The following is a 12,543-nucleotide window of genomic DNA, read 5'->3' on the forward strand; positions in this document are numbered from 1 at the left end:
AGGCCCTCCAGAAAGCTTCTGTGGCAGAATGGGGATTCGGAACTGGCCACTACGCTACACTTGACGGGTGTAACTCTGGGGTTACCCTGTAAATGTCCCACGGCTCTCACTTCTTTTAAATTACATACCATAATTGTTCATGTATATCACACAAAAAAGGTAGTATAATTCAGTTCCTCACATTACACCTGTTATTTCAATCCATGTTGAAGCTTCCGATTCAGGAGATGAAGAGCCTGCAGCCCCAGTCACTGATATTTGTTACTCATCTGATGGTAATACACTTTGCTGTAGTGCTGCTTAAACTATGATTTAATCAGTCACCTTATGATTTATTTACTCCAGCATCATTGGTGAGACTTAATTGAAAGCCAGCATGGTGTAGTAGTTAAGAGCAGTGGAATCTAATCTGGTGAACCAGATTTGATTCCCCACTCTTCCACGTGAGCGGCGGACTCTAATGTGGCGAACCGGGTTGGTTTCCCCACTCCTACACGTGAAGTCTGCCGGGAGACCTTGGGCTAGTCACAATTCTCTTCGAGCTCTCTCAGCGCCACCTACCTCAAAAGGTGTGTATTGTGGGAAGGGAAAGGAGATCATAAACCGGTTTGATTCTCTTTAAAAAGATAGAGAAAATTGGCATATTAAAACCAACTCTTCTTCTTCTTCTTTTTCTTCTTCTTCATTCTGAAAATGGGAAGTCACAAAATAAGTTTTTTTTAGCGTATTGGTTCCTTCTGTCCCAATGCTCTTTGTGTAAGGGTTTGTATAAAGTCACAGGCAGAAAACTTCTCCAGCTCTGCTGCTGAAGATCCTGTTTCTCATTGCCAGAATTTGGAACTTAGACCTTGTGCACTCGGAGCATGCTTCCCGACACTGAACAACGGTCTATGCCTGCACCAGGCTGTGGAATTCCTTAGACGTGGACTGCATATTTGTGTGAAGGAAGGACTTCTGCTTGGTTGATTTTGAAAGAAGCCTATTTCCTTCGTAACTGACAAGAACACTGTTGTGGTTGTTTGTTTTTGTTCACTCTTCAAGCATATGGGATATTACACATACAAGGAGATAAAGCATACTATTGAGAAGGCATTTCCACGGCTCGTTTAACCTACTCTATACAGTGTCCTTTTGGCACGATGAACATTTAAGATGCACACCTAATATCATCTGCATCCAATTGAACCCTTGCATGGTTTTTTATTGTAAATCTGCTAACTATTGTTTGTTGAAGAATGGCTTTGTTTTCTTTTGCTTATGAATGGCTTCCACAGAACACTTGCTTTAAATTGGAAGCCTGCTGTTATCTCAGGAAGCAGACATGGATTCCTTTGTGACAGGCCCCAAAGCCTTTCTAGCCTCTTGATTTTATAAGAATTAGAGTTGTCAGTGTGGTGCAACGGTTAAGAGCGGTGGACTCTAATCTGGAGAACTGGGTTCGATTCCCCACTCCTCCACATGAAGACTGCTGGGTGACCTTGGGCCTGTCACAGTTCTCTCAGAACTCTCTTAGCCCACACAGAGGCAGGCAAAGGCAAACCACCTCCGAACCTTTATTGCCTTGAAAACCCTATGGGGTCACCATAAGTCAGCTGTGACTTGATGGCAGAATCACACACCCAGGGTTGCCAGACCTCCTGCAGTGGTGGGAGGCCTTCTGCCATTCACCCCTGTTGCTCTCCACCACTTCAAGCTGTGGTGGGGGAAAAATTAAAATGCTGCCAGCCTCTGTGCCGGTGTGTCACTTCCAGGTACAATCCTGAAGTGACAATGGGTAGCTCTAGGAATCACTGGAAACTACCAAAGAGTTTGCAGTAGTTCCTAGAGCTATCTGTTGTCCCTTCTGAGTTGTACCCGGAAAGGGATGTAGTGACACTGCTGACATCACTGACTTCACACGCCCCCCTCCATGTCCCTGCCCCCAACCCTCCAGCTGGTTTCCAGGTTAGGACTGGCAACCCTAATAAGAATTTAAGAGTAGATGAAGGAAGTTGAGCTTGCCATAAACTAATCTCAAGATCACCTGTGAAAGTGACTTTCAGGGAATAAATTTTCCAAACCATTCATTCATTCATTCATTCATTCATTCATTCATTCATTCTGGTTCGTGTGCCACTCTGTATCCCGGCCAAGGCCAGGCTCAGGACAGCTAACATAATCAAAACACATAACAGCATTCTTACCTGGCAGGGGAGACACCGTGATCACGAAGGTGGTTTTGCCAGGGTGAGGCTCATCCATTGCACTCCGGCTGTGCTGACCCCTGCGATTTCCCCAAATGCAGGAAACTTGACTGCATAATTTGTGGTAGTGGGGGACTGGTTCGCACTTTAATACATTAAAAAAACACACACACAACAGTATAAACCATACAATAAATAGATCTTAAATTTAAAACCGATTCCTAATTGTTAACCAATTAAATGCTTAAACAAGTGGCACTCATCACTAGAGCCTAGGACCATGGTGGGCCTGGAGAGACAGTCAGGGCCCTCAATTTAATGTTGATAGCCGCATGGAAGGGGTATCGAGGCCAGTTCTGTTGGTAAACCATTGCTGCTTTCAACTATATGTGTGGAGAAGGCATCCAGTTTCATAGACTCTTTAGTTAGTCCTCTAGAACCAACCCCTCCCCCAGTTACTTTATTCTAATTACAATCAATGCTGATATTCCCTGTACACACATAACTGTATTCATTTATGCATTGTTTGTGTGCATGGTGCCACTTTGCTACAATGCAGTCTAATGCTGCAGAGGTGCATATTTGATCAGTTACATAAAGATGGTCATATGATTTTCCCCCAACACAGAATTTACACCAAATTTATGTAAAATAAACATTTGGGAGATAATTGCTCTGTGCTCTTGTTCCTTAGTTTGCTAATTAGGGCTGTTGCTTTGCAAAAAGAAACTAGCTAGGAGCTTGATTATGTCAGAGTTTGGACAAAACAAGCCCTCTGCATTTTTTTGGACTGTGGAAGAAATGAAATGGTGCTTGTTCAGACCAACTGGCTAGAAGGAGGCACCCTACACTCAAAGCCCATCACTAGGGTTGCCAACCACCAGGTACTAGCTGGAGATCTCCTGCTATTACAACTGATCTTCAGCTGATAGAAATAAGTTCACCTGGAGAAAATGGCCGCTTTGGCAATTGGACTCTATGGCATTGAGGTCATTATAGTTGCTTCTGAATCTATATAGCAAAGTACAGCTTTCAGTATGGAACTGGTGATGCTCTAATGATGCTTATAAAATTCTTCCCCTTAGAATTCCTCCCTGTTCTTTGGGATTCTGAATGACCTGATCTTGTTTGCAGAATTCCACAGGTGCATTACTAATGTGCCCTTCTTTCTGTTTTTGTTTTCTTTTACTTTGCTCGCATCACTGCCGGTAATCATTTTGTCATAGATTTCAGTTTCTGCGTTTCCCTCCCTTTATAAAGTTCAGTTGTGCGCAAGCACACATTCTGCATTTTAATCCATATACACAAAAAGGAATCTAGCTACGACTGCAGAATCAGATGTGCTGCGGTTTAATCACCGTGTACAGTGTTTTGATTAGTGATCATATGCTTCAAAGAAAAAGCATGCGAAATTGAAAAGCTATAGCACCTATGTCAAAATGAATGTGAACGTTTGGGAGTGAAACCAAAAAGCAGGTAGAGGAGACTAGGGTGCAGAATGTGGCATGATATTGAAATGGAAGAGGGAAAACAGCTCCTCATGCAGTGCACATTGATTTGGATCCTACGTGCTGCCTGTAGAAGTTGTTGGGGAAAGTAGGTTTTTCCTTCTTTCCCCAGAAGGCCTTCATAATCCCTGAAAAGGTTATTCTTGGGTTTGGGGGATCCATACAGACAAAACACCGTACAACACAAACAGTTATAGTGAGAAAGGGGAAGGTGGCAAATTGCCCTTCCTGCCTCTTCCACCATCATTATTTCCATTGGCACAAGAGGTTTTGCTGGCATAAAAGGCAGAGAATGGTATTATGCCCATTTTCTCCCGCTTCTCTGCAACTACCTAAGTTGCCAACGCCGGTCCCCAACTCCCAGCATTGCCTTTCCAGGACTTGCAGATAGTTCCTGGGAAAAGTGAAGGCAGGAAGGATCTACCTGCACCAGCACTTTCTACAAATTCTGTCCAGGGTCCAGGCTGTAATATTTTCCCAAAATTGTTGACCCTGATTGAGGGTTTGGGAGTCCCCCTCCCCTTGCTACTTCTTTCTCACTTTTGATCAAAAGTTCTGGGTGATTCTAGTCCGGCCTGATTCAGAGATATGCTTGCACTTAAGAAGTCCTAGGCATCTAATTAGCATTGTATATCAGATCATTTAATTCCTGGCAAGAGGAATTAACTGTACTTCAACAATGTCTTTGCTTCATTCTGGGTATAAGTACACAAGTATTATTAGAGAATCTGTTCCCATTTTATTATGGCATAAGCATGTGCATCTTTAACACTGACTAACTCAAAAGAAAATTATACCATCCATTACTGTTGCATAGATAATTCAAGGAGGGCAGTTACATGCGTCCCTAAAAATATGTTATCCAAAGATAAGCTGGTCACAGGCAAGGAGCCCCTTCTAAGAAGAAACTCCCAGTCAATTTATCCTCATATATTTTAGGTTTTTAGAACCATTTCCTAACCATAGCTAACTGTCCCACTTTATAAGAGCACACATTCTTGGCTAACTAATTATTTTATAACTTCAAACACTATACAAAGTTATCTGTACTGGAATATCTTAAATTATCTAAAATTGTTAGTCCATTCTTGCTACTTTTTATTATAACAAAGTATATTTAAATTAGTTATTACAAGTTTCTGTACATATTAACATCTTTTGGCCCGCAACCATTACACCCCATCTTTGAACTATAGCTTCACTTTTGTGAAATTAGATATTCTTGCCATTCTCAGATGCTTCTTACCCTTGGGCCTCAATAAATAGTATCTCTTGATATGGGTTAGACCAGAGGCCATGTTATTGTGTTACTCCTTGGTCAACTAGGCACATATTTCTTTGCTCCACAAGCCCCTCAGCAATGCAGGGTCTTCTCCCTCACGAGATTCAGTGTCTTGCCATCTGCAATTCTGTACAGGAGATTTCAAAATCTACCTCATTCTGCTAGGACCTGCCCCATGTGGGTGGAGTTGTATTGAAATTATCTCACACACGCTATTTTACTGTCCTTACTATGTGGAAACTCAATTCCAATTTTTAACTTCCATCTTGGCAAACAAGACAGGACTCTCTGATTTTAAGGTGTCCTTTCTCCTGAATAATAGTTCTTCCAGTATAACGGTGAAAATAGCCAAATTCTTGCAGAGTGTTACAAAAGTGCATTTGGATAAAACTCAGAGATGAGGGCTGCCCTATAACTGTAATAGTTCGGCTTATGCAATATTTTTTATTGCCTGACTTGCATATTTTAGGCCATTAAAAGTTTTGGTATTGTATTGGTGTTACTCCTTTGTTTCTTACTCCTCTCCAAGGCGATTTTATTCTCCAGACACTCTTTATTTGTCATGTTTAGCTGAGAAACTTTGTGCACAAAAACATCTGATATGATCTTCTGGTCAGGACGAGCAACTGTTTCCCTGTATTCCTGGTCATATCCATGACAATACTGTTTTTCAGAATGAAGGAAAGGCTAATATAATTTCAGGTTTATACCCTTCCCCCCCTTTGCTGAATATATAGATAGGCTGTCTCCCTATTTTGTTTGCACAGAGTTCCCAAAACATCCAAAGAAGTTGTAAACCAGGAGCAATTCAGCCTACAGTTCTGCTTTCTGTCTTACCTGCCTCCTGATCTGGGTATCTGTGGCTTGCTATTTATACTTGCTAATATGAAACGCTGTGAAAAAGAGGGGGAAAACAGTATCCTTTGTGGGGAAAAGAGAAGCAGTGATTATTTGTTAATTCAGTGGGCTGGCATTGGTCAGCAGGGTTGATAACTGTCCTTATTAGCCCCTGATTTCTTCCTTTATTTATTTCAAGCTGGATGAAGAAACCTCGCTGCGGTGTGCCCGACCAGACAAGAGGCAGCTCTAGATTTAATATTCGTCGAAAACGATATGCATTAACAGGACAGAAGTGGCAACATAAACATATCACTTACAGGTAATGAAAGCAAAACTGTGACCCCTTTCATTTATAAGCATTTCACGTTTTTTACAAAAGGAAAAGTACAGTCCTAGTACTTTTGAGGTATGATTTTGGTAAAGACAAGAGGTTGTTACAGACCTGAAAAATATTGGGTTTCCAGTGTTGGAGTGGGGAGATGCTGCAAAAGCATAAAATGATTTTCTTGAATTCATATGGTCTGTGTTAATATTAAACATTCTTTGAAGCTTTCGGTATCATATTGCATCCTTATAAACCCTTTGGCAACTTTCATGGGAAAAACTGCTTACGAAATAGAGAAAGTCTAATGATACAAAGGGGTTATTTAATTTGAATATGCAAATTGTATCATTGACAGAATGTGCTTTCTATACCTTGAGATGCTTTCAGGTCTATGCCAATGTAGAATTTAGATCTGATTAAGAACAGGTGAGTGCCTGACAGAACATTTTCATGCCTGCACGTGAATGTGCAAAGCTGAGCATAAGTGAAATTATTTTAGCTTTAAGAATGTAATGCACAGGGGCGCTTATGATGACAGATAATCTGGATTTGAAGAATGGATCTCTTTAAGAATGAGAGAAAACAGTGGATGAAATCCAGTTTGACATAGCAGGGAAATTGCACAGAAAAATGCCCTAGTATGTAAGCATGAGAGCATCAATGTTTAGATAACAATCCATATACTTTCTTTTAGAGCCTGTCATCTGCACATAATTAGAAGCTTCAGTGGGAAGTCAGAGAAATACTTTTGCATCACCACAGAAAACAAGATATAACCATATTTTTTTCTTCAATACCACATCAATACTTATCTGGAAATGCTGTGTTATGAACTAAAGCTTTTTTTAAAAAAATCACTTTCATTTGATGTTCTATGAGGATTTACAAATGTGTTTCTTCTTATGATTGGCTGTGTTATAGTTGTTTCTGATCTGATTTCTCAGCGGGTTTCAAGAGATTATTCTTTTCTCCTATTGGAAGCTATTGGGTTGGTGAGCACATGAGTTCATTGACAGGCTGTTGAGAGATGATAATTAACCACTCGCTGTGGTATAGAAATAATGTTAGTAAGACTGGTAGTATTTCAGAAAGCACTGTGAAGATGTTTGAGAAAGTGGGGTAAACAAAAAGAAAACAACCCCTCCCATAAATATGTTTTTAAACCCCCAGTCATTCAAACCATATCCTATCCCATTCCAATGTTTCCAAGATGCTCCAGCATAACTAGGCTTCCCATTTATTTCAATTCTTTCCCTGGCCAAGGCTGTTTCCTCAACTGAAGTATATAGTACACCCTTGAAAGCAAGGTGGCTATATACAAATGCTGGACCTTCTAATACCTGCAAAGAATGGTTGGATCTGGGCATCTGATGCAATATGGTAAATTTTTAAAAGATTATTCTGCTTAAGATCTTCCCTTTTATTCATTTTTTTCAGTCCATTGATTTCCTAAGTAACATTGGGAAAACATACTGTTTTACATAGAGAAAGACATGGGGTTGGATCCAGCCAGTTTTTCTGTTGGTGAAAAGAAGAGTTCGTTTTTATATGCCAGCTTTCTCTGCCACATAAGGGAGAATCAAACCAGTTTACAATCACCTTCCCTTCCCCTCCCCACAACAGACACCTTGTGAGGTAGGTGAGGCTGAGAGAGAGAGAGTGACTTGCCCCAAGGTCACCCAGCTGGTTTCGTGTGTAGGAGTGGGGAAACAAATCCAGTTCACCAGATTAGCCTCCTTTGCTCATGTGGAGGAGTGGGGAATCAAACCCGGTTCTCCAGATGAGACGCCAGCACTCCAAAAGGGGAGGATAGTTCCCCTTTGATCACCCTATGCTGGGGATATGGGAATGCATGGAGAAAAGGCATGTTGGTTGTGGTAAGGAGGAAAGTCGGGCTAGGCTGAGTGAAAAATCTGTCTGGATCCAAACCGTCATCAAACTAATACCATATCCAGAAGAATGATTTCCCCACTCAGTGAATCAGCTTCCCATTTATAGTATCAAGAAAAAAATATTAATTCCCCCTCCTTTTTTTCAGAGTATAAAGTGGTAGATCAGAGATGGGGAACGTCAGGCCCGCGGGCCGTTTACGGGCCCCGAGGCCATTTTCGGTAGCCCTCAGGAGCTCCAGGGCCCTGCCACAGAAACACAGCGCAGCATGGCCCTCCCTGAAGCCGCAGCGTGCAGGAAAGCTGCGGCCCCTTTAAACCCCCTCTCGCCAACTGTCAGCTGTTAATCGGCAAGAGGAGGGAGGAGGGAGAAAAACGCTTCCCCCAAGGGAAGGCGAAGCGTTCCTGCACGCCGCAACACAACAGTTTAAATCTCTCTCACTGCTGAGGGAGAGGGGAAGAAGAGGAAAAAGCCAACAGCTCACAACGGCAGAGCATGCACGTGGGAGCCGATCAGGTGGAGGACTTTTGTGGACTGGGGTGGGTGGGAAGGCTGAAGCCCGGTCGCATGGAGCTGTGTGTGTGTGTGTGTGTGTGTGTGTGTGAAGGCTTTTCTCTCTTTTCTTCCTTTTTCTGTCACTCTCCTATTCTTTCTCTCCTCTTTTTCTGTCTCTTTCTCTCTCCCCCCTCTCTCTTTCTCTCTTTTTCTTTTTTTCTCTTCTTCCCTTTCCTTCCTTCCTTCCTTCCTTCCTTCCTTCCTTCCTTCCTTCCTTCCTTCCTTCCTTTCTTTCTTTCTTTCTTCCTTCCTTCCTTCCTTCCTTCCTTCCTTCCTTCCTTCCTTCCTTCCTTCCTTTCCCCCCCCCCCGGCACCTCGGTTGCCTGGGCCCACCGCTGGCTGCCCTCCCACCTGGGAGGAGTGGGAAGACCTGGGGGAGCAGAGGCACCCTCCAAGCCTTCTCTGCATAGCCTCCCCTAGGGTTGCCAACCTCCAGGTGGTGGCTGGAGATCTCCTGCTATTACAACTGATCTCCAGCCAATAGAGATCAGTTCCCCTGGAGAAAATGGCCACTTTGGCCATTGGGCTCTATGGCTATGCAGTCTTCCTCCCCAAACCCCGCCTCCTCAGGCTCCACCTCCAAAACCTCCCGCCAGTGGTGAAGAGGACCTGGCAACTCTAGCTTCTCCCCCCCCCATCAGAAGATCTACGCCCTGTATGGCCCCCGAACGATGCTATAAATATGCAAATGGCCCTTAGCAGAAAAATGATTTCCCACCCCTGTGGTAGATGAATAGCCAATTCATCTATTGTAAAATCTAGGGAAAGGAGTATAACTGGAAGTACCCATGTTAGGTCTACTCAGCTTTGAGCTCAGAAACAGTATTCAGTTGTCCTAATGGAGTATTCAGTTGTCCTAATCATGGCTTTGATCCTATAGCTCCTTTGTTGGATCCTATGACTTCCTTTCATCAAGTCTTTCTCCAACCAAGAAAGACATTCTTCCCATCAAAGGAAGCCTTTTTCCATTAGAAAATACCGTTATCTGCACTGAAGAGGGGAAAGAAGGGAAAGGTCCTCTTTCATCAGAGCAGCTTTGCTGGAGAAGAAGAAAGAGGGCAGCTTCATTTCCTTCCTCATTGTAGCCCCTAATTTGCATCGCTGTTAGTCCATGTGGAACTCACAACCCCAGGAATCAATTTATGGGCACAAAGAACTGTATGTGTGGGGAGTGCAAACAAAGGATGATGTGCATCAGTCAGCAACTTTTGACAGGCTACTGGATCATGAGCTAGTGTGGAATAGTGGTTAAGAGCAGCAGACTCTAATCTGGAGGACTGGTTTTGATTCCCCACTTCTCCACATGAGTGGCGGACTCTAAACTGGAGAACCAGATTAGTCTCCTCCACATGTAGCCTGCTGGGTGACCTTGGACTAGTCACAGTTCTCTCAGAATTCTCTCAGACCCACCTACCTCCCAAGATGCCTGTTGTGGGGGGAGGAAGGTGATTGTAAGCCATTTTGAAACTCTTTAGGTAGAGAAAAGCAGGGTATAGAAACCAACTCTTCTTCAAAGTAATTCATATACAGTGGGTTGTGTCCTGCCATTCTGCTCAGCTAAGAGCAATGTGGTCCTTTGGTGCAAGGAACATTCATTTTCTACCAATGAAGCCTCCAGAGGAAGGCTTCTTGCACATAAGGAATTGCTGCCAATGGCTGAGCAGAGTGGTAGGATGCAACCCATTGTTCTCAGCAATCTTAAAATAGCAACGTAAGATCAGTTAGCAACTGTGGTTCATTATAATTTATTGCCCTGACCAGGATGGCTCAGGCTAACCTGATCTCATTGGATCTCAGAAACTAAGCAGGGTTGGTAGTGGTTAGTATTTGGATGGGAGACCACCAAGAAAACCAGGGTTGCTACATAGAGCCAGGCAATGGCAAACTACCTTTGAATGTCTCTTTCCTTGAAAACCCTATAGAATCACTGTAAGTCAGGTGTGACTTGATGGCACTTTCTACCACCTCCATAATTTATTATCTTTTATGGTGGTTTTAATAATGTGGTTTACTCACCCCAAGCACTGACGATCGGGCAGACTATATATTCTTAAATATTACTCCCTCTCCTGCTTAGCAGTCTGGTTTTTTTTTTTCAATTGTCTTCTGTTTCAGTGGCTTATCCATAATGATTCTAATGATTTATAATCCCCTGAGTGATTTAGAACTGAGTTAGGATTTGTTCCCAGTGTGCACTTATCAACATTAGATTCCATCTTCCATTTTATTGCCCAGTCGCCTCATTGCGAGATAAAGTGCTACAGTTCTTGCTGCGTGCTTTGGATGTGTGCCTTTGGAATTATTTTGTCTCATCAGCGGATTTAGAAAATTCACTCACTGTCCACACCAGAAAATGAATTAATATGATAAATGGCACAGATTCCTAGAGCACCTTTCTGAGCCACTCATTCTATTGTCAAAGGTGTGTTATTGGTCTTTCCTTATTAAAATTTCCTGCATCGTGAGTATACCTTGTACAAAATGACTTTCTTAATGGATATGATCAATAACACAAAGAACTATGCTGAGACTGATAGTCCACGTATGACAGCTATTCTTCAAAATATGAGACAGGCTTCTATTGTGAGTATGGGAAGTTAACATAGGAAGAGTCCTGCTGGATCAGACTGAGGGTCTATCTTCTTCCCATCAATGGTCGGACAGATGTCTCCAGGGATCTACAAGCATCACAAGAGGGCAGCTGTCTTCCTCTTTTATATGCCCTGCAGTATCTGGTATACTGAAGGTCCATTTAGCTAGCAATGATTTATTACATGTTTATCTCTTCTTTTCTCCAAAGAGCTCAGTACAATCAGTCAATTTTAGGAACATGTTATATCCATAGTTCATAGTATGCTTAGCTTCAGCCCTATACCCTCTCCCAGAATGATCAAGATGCCAGTGTGGCAAGCACAATTTTCCCCCATTATGAATGCGGTATGGCAGTTTGTTTGAAAGCATATCTTCAAATGAGCTGCATTAACTCAAGGCTACTTCACATTACAAATTTTCTACAGCAGAGCCTTCCATATAGGAAGAACTGGCAGACCTGCACACGTGTTAAAATGTGCATATGCATTTGGCCATGGCTTGCTGGCACATGCACATATATGCATTTGTAATGAAGCTAGTTTTTTTACTGCATATTTTTGCAAAATAGGAACAGTTGTTCCTGGAAGTGCAGTTCTGCTAGCAAAAGGCAGGAAATGGTGCTTCATTAGCAAAGGTCTCATTATAGCTGCTGACTAACCATTCCTTTGTTAGGTGAATTGATAGAATGTGAGCTGCTGTTTCATCAGTGTAAATTAATAGGTAGGAAATAGTCTCCTGATAGTTGGGGATCTCTCTTTTGTTTGTTTTTGTTTTGAAATATATTTATGGAAGTACCCATGTTAAGATAGATATATATCTTAGAGCCTGGAGAAAATGACATTTGTCCAGCTAAAGGAAAGGAGCAGGGAATCAGTTGGGGGGAGGAAGACGGAGGAGTAGGAGTTGGTTTTTATATGCTGATTTTCTCTACCTTTTAAGAATAAAACCGGCTTACAATCTCCTTCCCTTCATCTCCCCACAACAGAAACCTTGTGGGGTAGATGAGGCTGAGAGAGCTCAAAGAGAACTGTGACTGGCCCAAGGTCACCTAGCTGGCTTCATGTGGAGGAGTGGGGAATCAAACCCAGTTCTCCAGATTAGAGTCCACTACTCCTAACCACTGTACCACACTGGCTGTCTACAGTTTGGAGTATTAATAGAGAGGGACTGAGAGAGCAGTGAGTTGGTTTAAGGTAAAGCACCTTGAGGTGAAGGACATCTCTTTGCATTTGATGAGGGATGGTGGATCTCCTGCCCTGTAAGACTGACTGTTAATATATTAGTAACACAAATGCAACAAAGACAACTAAAGTTGTATTTCTCATCTGAAGGAAAGAGTTTCCCCAGGAACATGGGAATGCATAACTC

General features: G+C 42.5%; 1 protein-coding gene and 1 non-coding gene across 3 annotated transcripts in view; both read left to right on the forward strand.

Moving 5' to 3' along the window:
• The window catches only part of MMP16 (matrix metallopeptidase 16), a 199,692-nt gene that overhangs the window by 87,041 nt on the left and 100,108 nt on the right, over positions 1-12,543 (forward strand). For both annotated transcript variants that reach the window (XM_056854501.1, XM_056854502.1), the window contains one exon: positions 6,010-6,132. In XM_056854501.1, coding sequence (XP_056710479.1) covers positions 6,010-6,132 — 123 coding nt within the window. The remainder of the gene's footprint in view (positions 1-6,009; positions 6,133-12,543) is intronic.
• Positions 2,176-2,334, forward strand: LOC130482192 (U1 spliceosomal RNA). Its single transcript, XR_008933494.1, has one exon. It is a non-coding gene; the product is annotated as a U1 spliceosomal RNA (small nuclear RNA).

This window comes from Euleptes europaea, chromosome 8, assembly GCF_029931775.1.
Source record: "Euleptes europaea isolate rEulEur1 chromosome 8, rEulEur1.hap1, whole genome shotgun sequence".
In the NCBI taxonomy this organism is placed as follows: domain Eukaryota; kingdom Metazoa; phylum Chordata; class Lepidosauria; order Squamata; family Sphaerodactylidae; genus Euleptes; species Euleptes europaea.